The sequence below is a fragment of the Eschrichtius robustus genome, chromosome 19 (genome assembly GCF_028021215.1).
Source record: "Eschrichtius robustus isolate mEscRob2 chromosome 19, mEscRob2.pri, whole genome shotgun sequence".
Taxonomy (NCBI): domain Eukaryota; kingdom Metazoa; phylum Chordata; class Mammalia; order Artiodactyla; family Eschrichtiidae; genus Eschrichtius; species Eschrichtius robustus.
Window position 1 is genome coordinate 11,920,093 of NC_090842.1, and position 20,017 is coordinate 11,940,109.

At 37.0% G+C, this 20,017-nt stretch overlaps 1 protein-coding gene across 6 annotated transcripts in view; it reads right to left on the reverse strand.

Annotated features, from left to right (window-relative positions):
* CNTNAP4 (contactin associated protein family member 4) overlaps positions 1–20,017 on the reverse strand; it is a 254,199-nt gene that overhangs the window by 18,073 nt on the left and 216,109 nt on the right. For 5 of the 6 annotated variants that reach the window (XM_068527510.1, XM_068527511.1, XM_068527512.1 and 2 more), the window contains 4 exons: positions 13,864–14,034; positions 12,923–13,141; positions 2,415–2,654; positions 750–974 (listed from right to left, as the gene is read on the reverse strand). In XM_068527510.1, the coding sequence (XP_068383611.1) occupies positions 750–974; positions 2,415–2,654; positions 12,923–13,141; positions 13,864–14,034 (855 nt within the window). The remainder of the gene's footprint in view (positions 1–749; positions 975–2,414; positions 2,655–12,922; positions 13,142–13,863; positions 14,035–20,017) is intronic. The other variant, XM_068527515.1, reaches the window with a different exon arrangement.

The following is a 20,017-nucleotide window of genomic DNA, read 5'->3' on the forward strand; positions in this document are numbered from 1 at the left end:
TACAGTGAGGAGAAATATACTTATTGAACAATATTATTTTTATTTTGATGTTCAGTGCCCTTGGGCCATATTTGATTTAGTTGAAATAATATATTCACATGTTAGTATGTTCGTTTGTTTTCCTCACCCAGAGGATTTACTCATAAAATTTTTATCTCTAATCCAGATAAAGGGAAGAGAACAATAACAGTAAGTGGTTTTCTGTAGCACACACATCCTAAGCCACATACCATTACCCTGCGTCGATGTACTAGCATTTCCCATGACTACTTTATTGCCGAAAATCAGAACCAACAGGTTATTTTGTGGACGTTTTCTTATACATAATGCTAGTTTGTTAACATTCTCTCAAAACTTCTCTACTTTGATTCAAAGGAAATTATTTGTTATGTACAAATAGGCATCCTATTTCAAAATGAACCACAAAACTGATACTGATATTCACATGGAATAGGAAAGTGATCCGAGCAATGATAAAATATAATAAATATTTTATCTACATAAATTAAAAATTCACCCTGATTGTGTTAAATTACCAAAATTATAAAGCGATAACGGCATTTTAAGTATTTTAAATAATCCTTTTAGATTGAGTTGATAGGACAGTACCGAAAAAACAAAACTGAATACACAGGACAGGAACACTTTTCTTCCTGTTTGTAGTTTGAGGAGTGGGAGCATGAGAAGGATTCATATCGTTCCTGACCTAATGTTCTAACCCAGTTTTCTCTCGTCTGAACAGCACTCACCATTTTTGGCAATGATAACGGAAAGGTATTCTTTATAAAAGGAGTTGACGTAGAGCAGCAAGCTCGGGGTCCGTGTGGTGCGGAAGCTAAACTTGATCGTTTCCCTGCTTAGCCTCATGTCACCGTGAAACGAAGCCGCGTGGGAGCTGGAATTTTTACTTAGGGAGTAATTTTCTTGAAAATTGTAAATCACAGATGAGCCAGATCCAAAATAGGCAGAAATCTCTGAAATGATATGCACATTTTACGTTAAAAAATCTAAGAAACAACGATGTTGTCTCAGTTATACTGATACTTTTTAAATTTAAACAATAACTCTCCAAACTTTTAGAAATCATTTTACTTACACGAGATTAATATCCTAAATTCACACACACACACACACACACACACACACACACACACACACCCCAAATATATTTGTATAAAAGTGAAGAAGATGGTGGGAGAGGTAACTAGCTCGGGATCCCAGAACTCTGCTTTCCCCCATTACTATACAGGGCACTTGTTGAACGTGAGCCTCAGACGATGCTCACGGATAATGCAGCAATATCTCCACTCCCTCAGAGCTTTAGGTTTTTGTCTATTAGTTTTACTATCTATAGATACACGTTTTAGATACTACATAACATGTGGATGCAGAATAATATTCCCGATTACACTTCGCAAGATGAACTGGAAATCATTTAGATTCAGAAAATAAAGACATCCTCTTATAAAGACGTGAGGATGCAAAGACAGGTCTTAGTTCTAACTTTAAACATGAGAAGCATAGAATGGTAGCAGCAGTGATTGATTACCACAGGTTGATTTTAAACGATAACTTACTCCTGATAAAAAGTAGATGACTTGAAGAGCGCACTTTGGCCAACTTTCCATTAAATAATCTCAAATGCTTTCATTGCAAATCAGGGACTGCTTCAATTTGCAGCCAGTTTTCGTTAGTAAAGTTTCAGTAGCCCAGAAACACTTAAATAAAGCAACTGAATTAAACTGGTTGACATTTTTCTATGAGGAACTACAGCAAACGTTTGTCTATTCACGGAAGTCTGTTCAGAACGCTGAGTACTACACTCAGCTCGTTCCTTCTTCCATGACACGGATCAGTGAACAAGACCGGCTGAAAAAGAGTCCGCTGTTTCACTTCACCAACAGACAGTCGACATTTCACAGAGCAAAACGCCCGAGCATCTCTATTTTGTTACACATCAATACTGAATGCAAACGTTATTTATATTCCTGGAAATAATATTTGTTTGGTAAAACAACAAAGCTTCCTAAATGTCTTTGCGTTGTTGACCATCTTCAAAAATAGCAATAATGCTTTTAATGATTTGAAAAATGAGAACTGCCCATGGGACTGGTTGTTGACACCCATATTACTTAAGAGCATTAGCTGTAGATAGAAAAGTGCCGACTGAGCAGCCAACACTCTACAACACCTAGAGGCGAGATTAGAGGGTTTATCATCAATAAACACAGTGTTTAAAGAACCGCGGCAAATACTTAAGTAATGAAATGCCATTGGCATAAAATAGGCAATCTGCCAAAAAAAAATCAGAAATGGAAATAGTTTTGTTTCAAATAGCTACAGAGAAAAAGAAGTGCAGGAGGTTTTATTCACGTTGGATTGTCTTGCTGCTGGGGCACCCGCGTCACACTCACCGTCTGAGCAGAACGGCCCTGCGAATGCAGAGGAGGTGCAGTCACAGGAGAACCCGCTGGGCTTTTCCCTGCACTTCCCGCCGTTGTGGCACAACCTCCCGTAGCTGCTGCAGTGCCCTCTGCAGCCCGGCTCCACTCCGGGAGTCACCTTGGCTCTTTCTTCCAGGTCCAGGGCCATTCCGTTCAACTGCAGAGACCGAATGCATCCCAGAAAGCCCCTCTGTCGGGTGGCTGTTCCACCTAAAAGGGAAATACTGCAAATGCAAACATGTTCCTAGGTGTTTCGTTCAGGACTTTAACACCAAACAAAACTGAGGCCTCACGGAGGGCGGCCAAAATCATGACCTTAACAGAGAACCGCTGGAGTCTGAAGAGCCAATATACTTTTAGAAGCACGATTTGTGACAAAATAGTAGAAGAATTCAAAAAGATAAAAGATAAAACATTGATTCATTTTTTTCCCCAAAGGTTGAATTTGTTATAGATTTGTTTTCTAAAAGAGTTTTATTAAACTTTAAATTGGAGACTTTTTTTTATCACTCTCTTTATTTTAAAGAACAACTTAGAGGCTCTTTCATTCAAAATAACAGTGATATGCATTGATATTCTTATGTAGAAACTAATCTTTTTCTTGCAATTTTAAATAAGCATATATTTGTGGGTAAGTGTGGTTCATCCTTCACATTGAAACCTGATCCTGATGCCGGGACAGTTTTAATTTAGTGAGAACTACAAAGGAATCCTTGAGTTTTTCTAACTTGACTGCGCGTTGACGTGCTCTTTTGGTTGTTATCTTTTCATCAAAAACACGCAGCATCAGATTGAGCACCAGAGTATTTGCTTCTGTCAGGCATATTTCCCCGTGGATTTTTTCTAAGTGTTGGACCAGTGTTCATTGTTTTAAGCTTGAAAAGATTCTCAACGAAATCGGGAAAGGGGATTAATGAGGACACACAGTGGTGTAACATTGATTGAATAATATATAACAACATGTATCTACCAAGTCACCCTTGAAGAGGTTTACAGTGTTTGGGTAGAATCAGACCCTGCTATTCTAAGGCAGAGGTTCTCAAACGTTAAGGAATATGAGTACTACATGGAAAGGCTTCTTAAAATACAGGGTCAGGGGCTTGTCCCAAGAAATACTGATTGTGTGGGCCAGAAAAAAAGGCTGTGAATCTAAACGGTCAACAAGCACACAGGTGAACCTGATTCAGACAGTCACTTAAAGCACTATCTTAATGGGAATGTAAGCTCTGGGTGCACTTGCACATACATTGGTGCCCAGGAATACCATAAATTAATGCTCAGCATTTGAAGTAGGAATATAGTGTCCTAATCTAAATAATCTGGGCGATTTACCCAGAGACAGTTAGGTGGTCTTGGGGCCTCTGAAAAGAACAAAGAACAGTGCCTGACACATAATAGCTGTGCAATAACTATGTATAATTATAACTAATTATCAATTAATATTGATCATAACTAATTATTAATTCTCAATTAATTTACTGTTAATAAATAATTAACACACTCATTCACTAAACCGATTGTACCTTAGGAGTAGGAGATGGGAGCTTGGTGCTTCAAAAGTTGAAGAGAGGTACAGCCTTTCCTCACAGGGATGTTTGGGTCCCTGGGACTGAGATTGTCGATAAAACTCAATGAATATTTCTGAATAAATTAATTCTATGTTTTTGGATAATGAAACACCATGAAGAGGACAATAAAAGAATTTCTGAGAATTCTGAACTCATGGTACTAATGCTATTTAGTCATATATTTGAAATGACTGTATTTAAATATCTGTATTCAAATGGCTTCAGTTGACATAATTTGTGCCTTTTCAATGAAGAATATGAAAGTTTTAAGGGTGTGGGTCATATTTTCTATTTATAAATCCAGATGAAGTATGGTATGGAGCCAGACATCTTACAAGTCCAGTTTACGTGGGCAAGGAAGAGAGGAGTTGCTTTTATCCCAGAGTTTCAGAATTGCTGACACAATTGTTTCATCCCGCCTACATTTACTCAATCTCCTGCCATCCTTGAAGTCTCTCTTCTCCCCTTACCTTGAGGACATCTTTTCTCTTCCTTCCACTTCAAAGCTGCTGCTAACTCAACTCAGTAAGAATGTCTAGGGCTCGGTCAAGTTTGTGACAGAGATTCTTTCGGCATCCTTACTGGAGTTTTCTTTCCTGGGAAAGTAAGGCAGCCTGCAGCCTTGGTTTTAGCTTTGGCCCAGGCACTCTTTGGAGGAGGGCCAAATGCTGTGAAATCTGGATTAGAGGTGTATTCCTGGTGTATTTCACTGACTTCGTGTTACAGTATTTTCAATCACAGTGTAGAGTTTATAGTACACAGTAACATTAAATCATGGCCTGTTATGCATTTGTCACTCTGAAACATCTATAGTCTCTCTGATTTAGGGGTTTGTCTCAGTCTACCAGTGACATAATAATAACTAAATAACCCAGAGTCCAACAACTGAATAATCCATTTTCATTGGTTCCAATTCATTCATTCTTGTTTGTTTTCTGCTGTTTTGTTTCAGATGATGAGGAGCTAGAGGCATAGAAAAGTCCAGGGACTAGCCCATGGGCATAGCTGAGAAATTTTAGAATGAACACATTTAGTCAGAGGCAGAGTTAAGACTAAAATGTACAGTTGGCCTTTCGCTACAAGGACGCCCCTTTCCTCTCCACATAAGAATATGGTCAAAGAAGAAAACTTCCATTTTCTTCTCCTCAGATCACTTTTGGTTTGAATGGCATTTCAGTTCTGCAAGCTTCACTTAGCAGCTCTTTCCTGGACACTGTCTGACATTGGAGGTACAGAGTTACACGCAACAAATCGTGGTCTCAGAGATCTCACAGTCTAGTAATGGATTTAGACAGAGAGACGTGAGCACAACGTGATGTCAGTGGCAGAAATAGATACCCCGTGGAGAGAAAGGTCAGAGGATGGGGATATTAACAGGTGAAAATACACATGTATACATGTGAAATATATGCCTAAATAGCATTCGTAATAGTGAGACGAAAATCAACACAGTTTTGTACACAGGACTTAATTCTGTACTTTTAAAGAGTTAATGCTTGCCTAATCAAACAGTTTTAAACTACATTTTTAAATTACCAAGAAAATGTAATGTCTAATTAGATATAAACATTTGCAGCACACATGTACTGAGGATTCTTACTTTACCATTAGGTTTCAAGTTAATAACCTTTTATTTTAAGATGCAACTGTTCAGGAAAACACGACTAATGTAAATAGGATTGGGCTTGAAAGCTTAATTAAAGATTCCAATGACTTTTCCAGGTTAGAGTATGTCCAATTAAAATGAGTTGCAGTTTGATTAACTGATTCTGGATGTTTCTGCTGAGTTATTGTGTTTGGAACTGCCTTCCAATTAATTTTCTATCAATTTACCTGCCATATTGTATCAGATATAATGGGTTCCGTAACTTCACAAACACCGAGTATTCTGTGAAACAAATACCCAACGTTTCTATGTGGATGAATATAACCGAATCTGTTCCCTTACATAACAGTATTGGGATACTGCACCTAAATAAGTGCGCAAGGTGCTGAGTAGAGACTGAGGCCAATCCCTTTATCACATTCCACACTCTCAGGAAGTTAGACTAAGTGACAGATGCTATTGTCACGGAGTACAAGCTGGCTCTTTCCTATGCCAATTTTCCACTACTTTTGTGGCAGGAAGACCTTTCATTTTTTAATGGCAAATTATTTATGTGCTGTGCTTGAATATTATTGCGGATTAACTGGGAACAACTGTGTAATTTGCCCAGGGGCCTTAGAGGAAAAAAGAAATCAAGATCCCCACACTTCTCTTTAAAATCCAAAGTTACAGAAGCTTGTCAGAGTACAAGGGTTCTCTGTGACCAGGGTGCTGTGCAGAGAAAGGCAGGGAAGGCCCCGATCACGGGTCACCTGGGGGCAGGGAAGTGACTGGGGCATGAGGGCTGGGCCAGGACCAAGTCAGCGGACTGACGGGAAGAGTGGTCCTCTGTACATCACGCATTGGACCTTCAGTCCTGTCCTTCCCAGCCATCCCCTAGGTCTGGGGAAGACGCAGCCCTGCAGCAATGATGGTATCAGTTAGTGTAGAAAGCTGTGAGACTGGAAGCCCAGCTATAATTTTGCCGTGGAATGTTCCTCACTGAGCAAAGCCCTGGGCGGGCTGGGAAGAGAAGGACTGTTCTCCCTCACGTTTAAAGAACCATCATGGTTGAAAGAGGCAGGTGGTGTAAGCAACCGTGTCACAGGCAGAAAGTTCAGTCACTTTTCCCTGAACCAGAGTCAGTGGTGAGCACACGTCCCAGTGGTAGTGGCAGCAGGGAAAAATGGGTCTACTCAGACTTAAGGCCACAGCAATGTCTGGTTTGACCGTACTAAGGTCTATTTCAAAGAAATGAATGTTGGTGGTATTAGTCATATTCTCTGATTTCAAGAGATCCCATCTGAATTCTGATCTTAGTCAACAGTCACTCAGATTTGCTCGCTAGACACAGAAAAGTACACCGGGAGCTTCTTTGGCTGATCATGAAAAAGACATCTCAAGGAGGGGAGAAGAAAATAATTGAAATAAATGATATGATTACATTAAAGAGAAATGTGACTTTTATTGCACTGCAGTTTGGTAACGAGGGAACATATTTACGACTACAAAAGAAAATTAGTCTGTAATAAAAATTATTCAAACATAAAGTTGTTTGGCATTCTCTTCCTGTAACTATATTTTAGCCTATCAAAAACAAACCGAAAGCAAAAAGAAAAAAATCTAGAATATATTATAATTAAGAACTTCTGCTCATCAAAAGACACCACTAACAAATGTGAAAATGCAATCCACAGAGAGAAAGGAAAATATCTGTAGTGAATTTATCTGAAAAGGACTCATCCAAAATATATAAAGAATTCTACAATTTGTTTTTGAAAGAGGACAGCCCTGTAGAAAATGGGCAAGAGATCTGAACAGCCACTTCATAAAGGGCGCCGCCCAAATGGCCAACAGAGATTTGGTAGAGTCTCCTGATGCTTGGCATACGCTCATTCCTGTGACCCAGTAACTCCACCCCACGTACACACCCCACAGATATACAAGCATATGTTCACCAAAAGACCAGCACAACGATGCGTTTGTAATATGCAACTTTGAAAGTACACAAATGCCCATCAACAGTAAATAAATATCTTTGTACTGGCACTGCCAGGGTCCCAAAAGCTCCCCAGGCCATGTGAGTGTGTGACTAGGTTGAAAACCAGCTTTCAGAGCTTCAATATGCTTAGAGTTCAGCATTAACCTTTGAGTATGGCATTTAGAGATTGTTTGCTCTTGATACTTAATAAATATTTGTAGATCTGATGCAGTTCAAATGCAATGCAAATGACTCGTGAGTCTACGTCAGGAGTCCTTACTTCTCCTTCGGGCCCTGGTCCCAAAGTATCAAAATGAGGTTTGCCCCATTTAAAAACCTGTCATTGAAAAATTTAGGCTGCAAACAAAGATATTAGAGCTGGTTGAATGAAAATCAATTCAAGGCTAATTTAAGACGCTTTCAAGAAAAATGCTGAGTTTACAAGCCAAAACAAAAAATGACCACTGTCACAATTCAGCTTAAAAAAATGATTGATTCTTTTCTCTGCCTCATTTCCGTGGTTGGAGCATGTCTGTGGGTGTAAAATCACAGCAGTGACTCTCAACATTGAGTCCTCAGTGTTTACAACGTCAAGGGCATATGTTAATTACACCAATCAGCATCATGTTGCTAAACTTCTTTTTTAAGGTAGGGAATAGCACCTCTGAATAGGACTATTTAACTAAGATATGTCATAAATCACACACATACAAAAAAGGACAAAGTGAGAGAACGTGAAAAGGTTGGTAAAGACCCAGTGCCATAATTTAGAACAAGAATAGAGAAAGATGGGCTACAAATAGGAGGGGAATCATCATTTTTACACCGAAAAGCAATGTAATGGTTGAGATTATTTGGGGGAAGGGAAGATGTTCATTGCATCGTTGTTATTGTTTCTCATCTGACTATCACACTACATTAATGTTAACTTTTTCATACAAGAATTTTTGTTCATTACTTTATTACTCCTTCACTTCGCATGCCATCCTACAGTTTAGATTAGTTGAAGATAGTTGCGCCAATATTGGGAACTGCAGGGATCGTTAAAGTCCTTCTGTTATAATTCTGTGGTGTAGGCTAACACTAGTTGAATCTCCAAAACTACCTATCATTTCCTTATTCCTGTTTCAGTTGCCAATAGTTGTTGCCCAGCTGAATCACGTTTTTAGTCATGTTTTCTATTTATTTTTACTGATTTTGCTCAGAAGTTAAAGCATCAGTCTTGCCTCAGAGTTTCACTCTGAGATGTGAACACACTTTACGATTGGTCTTTAGGGGAGAGAGTGAAGCAAGCAATGGAGAAAACACATTGGATTCTTTCATGTTATCCTATTGCAGCAGTCACTTCTGAGAGACTGCCAAAAACTCTAATCTCAAAAAAAAGTAACGTCGACAAATATCATCAACATGGGCCTGGCTATGGTAGCACAGGGAGCTGGAGAAAATAATTTAATTCAAAATTAACATATATTCAAATATCTGTAACGTTCTACTTGTAGGTAAAAGTGTTAAAGATAGTATCTCAAACAAATATCTACATTATCGAAATTTCTACTGTTTCATATTTGTAGTGCTACAAAATAACTTCATTTAGTATTTGAAATATTCCACAACAGGTTTAATGTTTTGTGCCACATTTGTTTACAAACAAGAAGGTGAATTTTTGGTAAAAGCTGCTAAATGCTGGGGTAATAACATAATCTAACTTTGACAGACTGATACTAACCTGGTCTTTCAGTTTTGCCCTGTATTTATAAAAACTGTGTTTCCACAACATTTAAAACATCATCATCATCATCATGTGCCCGAATTTAAACATTTTTATTAGGGAAAAGAAAGTGACGCTGAAAACTGTAGACTTACTCTTTGCAATTATATCTATCTCATTCATTTGTCCTGATACCCAAATACAAATGACAGTCGTTATGCACGGTTGAAAATACTGATTAGTCATAATTATTTTTTAATATGCATGGGTGAGCTACAAATTAAACTCTTGAACCTGTAAGTAAGGGAAATGAAATTGCCCTTTAAAATTTTAACCAGAAAATCAATTATATTGGCTTAAAGCGGAGCCAGTCACCCAAGGATCACTGGCTCTGAGAGCAGACTTAAGTCCAACAATTTGAAGGTATTAATACACGGGGAAACAGTTTCAAAGAGAATGTCCTTGTACATCTGACGCGCTGGCACAGAACATACGAACAAAGCAGCCAGGTTTCCTGGCGAGACTGTGATTATGGGGTGGATGGAACCTCATTGAAGGAGGTGGGATATTTTCTCTGGACTATGAAGAATAACCAGGGGTCTTTTCCAGCCTGGCACAAGTGTGGTCTGTATTGTATATGTGGGACCGGGGAACAGCTTTAATCATGCTACAAGTTAGGATTAAGGAAGAAAACAAGAAAAGTTAACTTCAGGTGAAATTAAAGACTGAGAAATGATGTGAGTAACACAAAGACCTTGCCGAAGGATATTAGCAGGAGTAAAAATAGTGAAACACTAACAGCGATAACCGACTCACTAGCAAGTGCTGTGCATCTCCATGTAAAATATGTCCCAACTCTCTTTACCACCATTTCCCCTTTAGCCCGTGCCACCACGATCTCTCATGGGGACTAATGCTGTGGCCTGATTCTACCCTTTCCTCCCATCCATTTTCCTCACAGCAGTAAGAGAGAACATGGAAAACGTAAATTAGACCATGCCACTCGTCTGATCCTTTAGAACGAAATCCAAATTCCTCACCATGGCCTTTGCACCATCCTCCTCTCACACCAAGTCTCTCCTCAGCCACCACGACTTACTCCTTAACTCCCGAGAAGCTCATTCCCACCGCCTGGAATTCTCTTCCTTCGGATATTCCCAGGGTTCCCTCTTCTGCTTCATCTTGCCTCTGTTCCAATGTAAGGTCCTCAGAGAGGACTTCCATGAACACCCTACTTGACATAGAAGCCCCCCAAACCAAACTGTTGCCTGACGCCTTACTTTACTTTTTACTTTATTGTATTTATCATTATCTGAAACTTTATATACATACACACAGACATACAGACATATGTGTGTATGCATGCCTGTGTATATGTAAATTGTTTTTATATATATTTATATACATATTGTTTTTTTATTCTGTCTTAGTTTTTACTCTTTTATTGGCTGCCTCTTGTCTCTTCCACTGAAACATACTCTTATGAAGGCCGAGAACTACTTTTGGTCTCGGTAGTGCTACATTAAACTAGCTGTAATTATTACTAGTTTTTTACTACTTTTCACCCACTTTGTGCTAATTCAGTATAATCTTTTAATTATAATTTAAATTCTATTGAATCTTCCTACAGGGGAAAGGTATTTTCATCTAGAAATAAAAAAAAAATGTTGATTTGTTTGACAGTAATGTTGTAAATTGACAAATTACTATTTTGTCTTGTAGGTATTATTCTATTAGCTTGGTTGGGGCCCTTTCCTAAGAGTGGTTCACTCTTGCAGTAGAGGTGAAGATGAAAACAGACCCTTATGTGGCCTCTTGACAGCCAAAAATGTGCCTCTACCTAAGGCTGCAAGCCTTTTTTTTTTTTTTAACATGAGTCCGTCTTTAATATTATCACATTAACCACTTCAATTTACTCAGTTACCTATGAGTAGGAAGGAGGGCACTGTATAAAGAGATTTTTATTAATAGATGTAACCTTTTTTTCAGAGATCTTTCTTTCTGCCTTTCCTTTTTAATTTTCAACAACTTTGACTTAAACATAAGATAGATTTCAGTTTTTAAAACTTTCAAGTAACACAATCATCCTTGAATTTAACACATGTAGGAATGTCAAAAGCCTAACCAACTGCCTCCATAAAGATGAAATCTCTTAGATCTTATTAAAATTATAACACATGACTGCTGGCAAAAGACTCAAGTCTGTTCGAACACACAGTTGTGTGTCATAATAGTACTTCTATTCATTACAATTACCCGAAACCAAATAAGGCTAGAATTCCCATCAGACACAATATATAGTGACTCCATTTCTATGAAGTTAAAATTCATACGAAGAATGAAAGGTCATGCACAGGCAAACTGCAGCAGATTTCACTGAAAAATTCGAGGACTGTTTCAGCCTTCTCAATTTCTAAGAATAGTAAGGCTATTTCCTAGATCCTGACAGATTTGAAATTGCCATACCTTTTGTTGTGGCCATCTCTTATTTTTTGTAACTCAAGAAATATCTGTGTCAATTTCCTGACTGAGCTCCTAGCATGTTATTAAAAGAAAAGTTATGTATTTCTTTTCATGGTTTCTTTATGATTTCCATACCCTTAAATAAGCTTCATCCTTCGCAGTGAGAGAGAATAAAACAAGGCTGTTAAGCAAGAGAAGATGTAATGGGGACCTGATGAGAATTTTGTCCTAAAACATAACTCTTACAAGTGCTTGAAATATAATTTCTGATAATTTACAATTTATCCTGCTTGACAGCGTTGCTGTGTCCTCATTTACACTAAAATGTATGAAAAGTGATCAAGACATAATTCCTTGAACTTCATGGTCAATAAGTTCTGTTAAGTAATTAGCAGAGATGTAAAATAAAACAAACACACCCAGGAGGATTCTGCTATCAAGTCTCTAAAATAACAAGTGAATGTATTTAGAAAATAAAGGAACAACGTTTGGATATAAATATGAAGTAGGTGGTCACAAGACATGAGAAAAACAGGGAAAATAAGGGACACCAGAAGAACTGGTGAAACTGGTCAAATCATGGATCCTACACACACTTTGCTCATGCTTTTTTTTTTTTTTTTTTTTGCCCTGCTATTGGCCTGTTTTACACAGGGGTCACTGGTTGGCATCAGCTGGATTTACAAGGAGGGTTCTTCCACCTCCTGGGGAGAAGAGGTAAACATTTCCAATATTATATTAAAGATATTAATATTAAAGAAAAACTGAAACAAGTCACATAATCTGTAATAATAAGAATGTTTATGTTAAATTTATACAGTGCTGTATGTCAATTATATCTCAATAAAATGGGAATGGAATAAAAGAATGCAGGTTTAGGAATTAGTCAAACACAAATTTGAATTTCATTTATTAGGTGGATTTCTGAAGACAGGTCATTTCAGCTCCCTGAAACTCAGTTACCTCGTCTGTTAAACAGGGATAATACCCATTTCACAGGTTGGTTACGAGGAAGTAATAAAACACCTGGTGCAGCCTGGAACATAGGTTCTCAATAAACGGGGATTTGGTGGTGGTGTTATCGTTATCTTATAGTTGGTGTTATTTTATTTTGGCCCATCTCTGCACTTACGCCATGCAATTAAAGACAAACTGCCTAAAAGCAGGACTTACCCACAAAGAGCTGACTGTTGAGCTGTAGGAGGACATGCCCATCAGCCGGAGCAGGCTGTGTCCTTGGTGAGAGCTGATCCACTTGAACGGATGCCTCTTTCGTGTTCCTCTCAACCCTAACGTGGTGCCACTGGTTGTCGCTGAAGTGAGTGGGTGACTGCACCGAGATTTCAAAAGGCCCATTCCCCACATCGAATGAAAATGCCACGACTGCAGGAGCTGGAAATGTCAGACGTGAAGATTGTTCACGTTAGTCCCCATGGTGGAGAGCTGAGTCTTCAATACACTCAGGAATAGCACCATAGCATCAACGGTCACTAAACATGAAGACAATGGTTTGAACTCTATGGAAGGAACCATTGATGTCGGCACAGAATAGATGTGGAATGAGACAGTAAAATACATTTGTACTTTGGGGAAAAAATGGATTCTAAGAAATTCATCACCAGAGTTAATTTTTCATGGTGATAAAAATGAAAGCTATTTAGCCAGGGTAAGAAAACTAAATAGCATCTGGCATTTTATATAAAAATAATTTTGACAGTGATTCAAAGTTTATTTAATTTCAAAAGCATGCAATATGCATTTGATATCAAAATACTAATAGCAGTCTAGGAGGATATCAAAACAATACAGCTGGTTGATTTAATTAAGTAATTTTGAAATTAACTGAGAATTTGGATTTTTAAAAATTTTTAATTTTTTGAATTTAAAAGACTTAAGTTGGTTCTAGAGAAGACTAATAATTTCCCCGAATTATTATATATGTTAAATACCAAATAAGTTTCTTGCAAAAACTCTATCTTAATATCATAGTTTTTTTCAAAAGGACACAATGAAAAGATTCAGCTGATAAAGTAGAAACATAGTACTTTAAAAATTAGTTAAAGAATTTACTCCTAAATAGAATCCCAAAGACTTCTTAGGAAAAGAAGACTTACAGCGCAGCTCTATCCGTATAAAATCAGTAATCCCCAGGTTCTCTAAAAATACCCCAGATGAAGCTGTTGTCTTAAAAAAGAAAGACACATCTGCACTAAGTTCTCCGTGGAAAGTAGGAAAATGAAGGTATGAAGCCTCAGTATTGAAGGAAGCTGAATTCCAAAATAACCCTGTTTTTTTTTTAAAGGGAAAGATAAAAAAGGAAAACAAATTCATAAAATAAATGACATAACTACATTTTCTATTTATTTTTGCAGTTTTACTCTTAAAATATTGCTAATTTATACAAACCTGCTTTTCTTTTGTCTGTTAATTACACAGTATACAAGACATGAAAATATGATTGGAGATTTTACAAGGTTGAAATTCTGGATTCCTTCCAACATAGGAGAGGAAAGATCACTGCAGTAACAGTCGGAAAGTTATATTTCATATAAGAAAAATAACCTGCAGCCTAAATACCAAAGCATTATGATAAGATCTGCCAAACATTAATAGACATTTTTTTTATAACTTGAAAATTTAAACACCTACATTACTTTGAATAACAAAAACTCTACAGAAGCTCAAAGTGTTTTTTGTTCTAATACTTCTAACATACCTTACAGAGTTACACCCCCAACTAACTGTTTTCATTAATGGGCTTTGTGATTTTCTAAGCTGAGATTGGCAGTCAAAATATTCTCATCTAATTAAAGATCAAGACACTACTTACTCTGTGCTACGCTGATATTCTTATGAAAATGCTCTTTTCATTCAAAACTATCTTTTATTTTGCTTATAACAGTGAAGTAGGAAAAGGGTTCTCAAAATTTGTTTAAATGCTCAAAATAAGGAGCAAATGTTTAAAAATTGTAGTATAAAGTAAGACGTCTGCAAAAATTATGTGGACTATAAAGTAAATTATAATTTCTGTCCAAATACAACTTCTTATTTTCATCTTCCCATTCATTTTTTTGGTTACATCTACAAGTTTCCACAAGTTTTCTTTTGAAAAAAATATTCTCGGTCTTATAAAAACAAAGCATGGAAGAGAAAATACGCATGCAGTGGCATGAAGTGATGGAAGTGAAATCCAACTGGATACATGTGGTTGATGAGAAGCATTATTGGAGAAATGAACTACGCATTGCCGCTGCCACCAGCAAGTTGTTGACACATCAAAAATAAATATACATCTTCAGTTTTAAGCAACTGCCATCATATGTACTCACAACACTGAATGAAATTCTACTAAATTACCTTCCTGGAAGAAAGACGTACTGATCCTCTGAAGTAAGAACACAGGAATTTCAAAACAACGTTTTGTTACGTTAGCAGAGAACGGATACCTCGTTAAGTTAAAAGTCACGAACTTGACTTGGCTTCTATTTGTTCCTTAGATTATAATTTATTTTCTATAAATTCTGGATCCAAACAAACAGGGCTTACTTACATCTATTGTATTTTCTCCTGTATTTCCTATGGACCTGATTCAAAAGTCAATCCTCAGCTCATATGTGGACAACTTTAGAGCTGAGTTTACTCAGCTGAGAATATACTTAGAGGGCTTTTTTTTTTTTCTACAGCCAAATGAAACTGTATATTTTCTGAGTATGTCAAACTTTGCCCTTATTTCCATTTTGCAGCTATTTCTGTACCTAGACATTTTGCTCTCTACGAAAGAGAGCAAGAAAAGCAAAACATCAAGCCAGGGGTAATAACACATTAGTGTTCTTAAAAGTTTTTACCTGACCTATTTTTAGAAGGAATTAAATGCCTTTCTGTTGAAATGTATGAACATTAAAATAAAGCTGTAACTTTAAATTATGGCGTTTTATTAAACCTTGCTCATTTGGAGTGATTACTAAGAGGAACACTCAGAATTACTTAAAGGTCTAAATTAGATATTATTACTATAAGAACATAATATCCCATTTGTTTCATTTTTATATCACAACTAACCCAATAAAGCATCATACAGAGGGCTTCAGGGAACTGGCTGAAACAGAGGAACAATTCTTTGAATTGCTGCTATTTTTACAATGAATGCTTCTACAGTAATGAAAACAATTTATTACCTTAGGTAGTTTAAACACTCACACACACATAGTACCACATTTATCTAGTTAGCAAACCTTATTTTACAGACTCACAATAGGTAAAAAATGAAGTAAGAACACTTTATTGAATTAAGAAATTGCTGCTAATTCACAACAACTATAAAGACAGGAAAGGCCAATATTTCCAAATGATAGCTCAGCTCTTTACAGACTGTGCCAGGAAGCACCCAGGAGGATCTGGACTGCCTCTGAGAAAGGAGGGGCAAGAAAGAGGAAGCAGAGCAGAGCCCAGCAGGCAGACACCAGCCAGAAGTGGCAGGTCCTTTAAAGAGAGGATTTCATGGCTGGGGTGGATTAAAAATCCCTAAGCTACACCTGGAGCAGACCAGAATGCAACCACTTACTATATGAACGCTCTTTATCATCCCAACAAAATGCCATTTGCAGCAACATGGATGGACCCTGAGATTATCACACGAAGTGAAGTCAGACAGAGAAAGACAAATATCATATGATATCACTTATATGTGGAATCTAAAAAATGATACAAATGAACTTATTTACAAAATAGAAACAGACTCACAGAAATAGCAAGCAAACTTATGGTTACCAAAGGAGAAATGTGGGGCGGGGGAGGATAAATTAGGAGTTTAGGATTAACATATACACACTACTATGTATAAAACAGATAATCAACAAGGACCTACTGTATAGCACAGGAAACTCTACTCAGTATTCTGTAATAACCTATATGCGAAAAGAATCTGAAGAAGAATAGCCATATATATATATATGTTAAAAAAACCATGATGCATTATTCTAAGTAATTATTACTAATAATTAATAAAAGTAATTAATCATTAATATATTCTCAATTGCATTCAATATAGGGTAGTAGAGATTTGGAAAGATTCCGTCAGGGATGCCACTTACTTATTAACTTTCCAGAATTCAAAAGAAATTGTAATGAATAACGGGATCCATATGGTCTTTTACATAGAAAAGGAAGATGTACTAAGTATTTAATTCCATACATAAAGTAAAAAAGAGCCCATAGAGGAAAATTAACTTAGTAGAATATTAAGATTACAAGTAATTTTTAAAATACCTGTTTTGCTAAACTTTTATTTATATCATTTATTAATGATAATGATTCTCCTTTTAAAAGTAACAGATTTATAGAGACAGAAAGTAGACTAGTTGGCTGGGAAGATGGAAGGATTGAAAGATGACAAGGGCTAAGAGGTGAAGAGTTCTTTTTAGGGTAATGAAAATGTTCTAAATTGATTACAGTAATGGTTACACAATGCTATGAATAGAAAGCTTAGAGTAATCACTCCCAGTTTGGATGTATCATATGTATCTCATACATATACTCAAATTCTTTGGTAAACATGTAGAAAGAGGAAGGTAAAGAGGGGAGACCGCAGAGAGAGAAGAAAGAGGAAAAGCAAGAAGAGGAGGGGGTTAAAAGGGTGGAGAAACTTTAAGAAAATTAAATAAAGGAAACCCAAGGAAAGAAAACAAAAAGAAACATAAGAATTAACATAAAAAGAATTTATTAATGGTGAAGGATTATCAGATATAGTGGAGCTTGCAAAATTATATGATTATCTGTTAAAATGGAATTGGTCCTCATTCTTTTTAATGGTTTATTGTAGTCTGCCAAATGGAATAGAACTCTGTCAATGGAAGAGAAAAAAAAAACCACAGAAAATATCAATTACCTGACAATGCAATCCAAGAATAAATTTTAAAAAAATCATTCAAGAATAGAGAGGCTCTGATGATAGGACCTGTGGTTAGCATTCAAAAATAAACAACCATACAAATAATAGCATAACTAACAAAAATTGGGACGTGGGGGGAGAAAAAGATGAGGAAGGGACAGATGAGTGCTAATTTTCCCATTTTTCAGAATAGATCAATGCTATCTAAAATTTAAAATAACTTGAATATAAAACCAAGTGACTCCATAACCTTTAAAATTTTTATAATTTTTTTAAGTTTAGCAAGATCATACAAGTTGAATATATATTTATTAGATATATAAATAATATAAAGCAATCCCTACAGCTTCAATTTGTTTCTTCTTTCTCTGTCAACTTCAGTTAATAAAGTTTTGCAAATTTATTTCTAAATCTCTTTTTCTATTCTTCTGTCTACAACAGTGCTTCTCAACCTGGGGCTATTTTGCACCCCAGGGAACATCTGGCAATTTCTGGAGACATATTTGGTTGTCACAACTGGGGAGGGTACTACTGGCACCTAGCAGGTAGGGGCCAGGGATACTGCTAAATGCCCTACAATGCACAGGACGGCCCCCGACCATCACAAGGAATTACTCAGCCCAAGTGTCAAGAGTGCCGAGGTTGGGAAACCCTGCACTAGCGATATTTAGAAATGTCTGGAATAATGCTCACTGGTATTAATCATTATTTCTGAGTTGTGTGACTCTTGGTGATTACTGTAGTCTTTTCTTTGACATTTCTGTATATCTTAAAACTTTAGAATGACTTCATATCAATTGTCATTAATATTTAATATTTAAAACAATGAATACAGATATATACATGTAGAATCTTGTCACAAAAGAATACTATTGTAGTTCTGAGAATTATCAGGATTCCCAGTCTCAAAAAAAATGGAAATCTTTTGAAAGTGTTAGAAAGAATGTTTGTTGTCCCACATTTGGGAAGTTTCTTGAATATCAGTTACTAGCTAGTAATGTAAATGTTTTCAAAAGAACACAAAACAAAAAGCAAAATAAGTCATAAGATATTTTTCTTTCTTCAAGAAGTAGATAATATTTCAGTTTTATAAAGTCACTGTCTTATTAAAAGAGTGAAAAATCAAAAGTATTAAGTAAAATCATGTGCTTATTTGAAAGCACTTTCACTGCCTCAAGCCCATGTACATGAATGAGAAATGGCTCAGGATGGTACTAAACGTCCTTTGTACTTTGTGATTTTTAAAAATCAGAATAAGTCTTTCAAAATATAAACTCCTTTAATTAAAAGCATATATTTGCATATCATTTAATTGCTTATACAATAAAACACTTATTCCCGTTCTCTCACGAGTAACTCCAAGCTATAGGTTTCTCGAGCTGTATGAGAGATCATTCTCATTCTTTCATAAGCTGCTATTTATTGATTATCTTTCATGTAACAGGTAATGTACTAGGTGTCAGGAATACAATAATAAATGAGCAATGGACCTGCTCTTGAGAGGCTCAGAAATAATTAAAAGCCAGTATGAGAAGTATATCTTTGTAATTTACTGAACATTCTTTGAAAGTGTAGGTAAAGTCCTCTAGCGACCTGTGGAAGGCTTCATGTAGGAAGGGTGTGAATGTGAGTGTGAATGGTTTCAGTAAAAGGATTGGGGGTGTGTTGCAGATGAAGGAAAGAAAGCAAGTGAAGAGGAAATGGAGCCAGATGCCATCAGTGGTGGATGAATTTTCTCTGTGCTGCAGGACGTGAAGAAATAGGGGAAGTTCCGTGTAGGTATTCTCCTGATTGATGTCAAAAAAACATTTAACCCCGGGGGTCAATACTACTACGCTTTCTCCTTAGTGTGAGGGGAGAGTTCTGAAGATAACGCAACTACAATTGGCATGCTCTCCAATAATTTTTAATGCATGCTGAAGTTGAAGAATTACTGGTCTAGAACAGTGGTCCCCAACCTTTTCGGCACCAGGGACCAGTTTCGTGGAAGACAATTCTTCCACGGACGGGCGGTGGGGGGGAGGGACGGTTCAGGTGGTAATGCAAGCGATGGGGAGCGATGGGGAGCGGCAGATGAAGCTTCAATGGCGCACCTGCCGCTCACCTCCTGCTGTGCGGCCCGGTTCCTAACAGGCTGCGGACCAGTATCAATCCGCGTCCTGGGAGTTGGGGACCCCTGGTCCAGAAGACTTCTGATGGCACCTCAAAAATGAAGATGGCCCCACTGCTCCCAGGAGAGTGAGCAGAAAGGAAAATATATGTACGAGCCCTCCTAGTTATAATCTTTCTATTAACTGTAAACCCAGATGTTTTCCCGTGATTCCTTCCTTTGACCCTTTGTCTCTAAAGTTAGTAAAAGTCAGAAACATATTCAGTAAGAT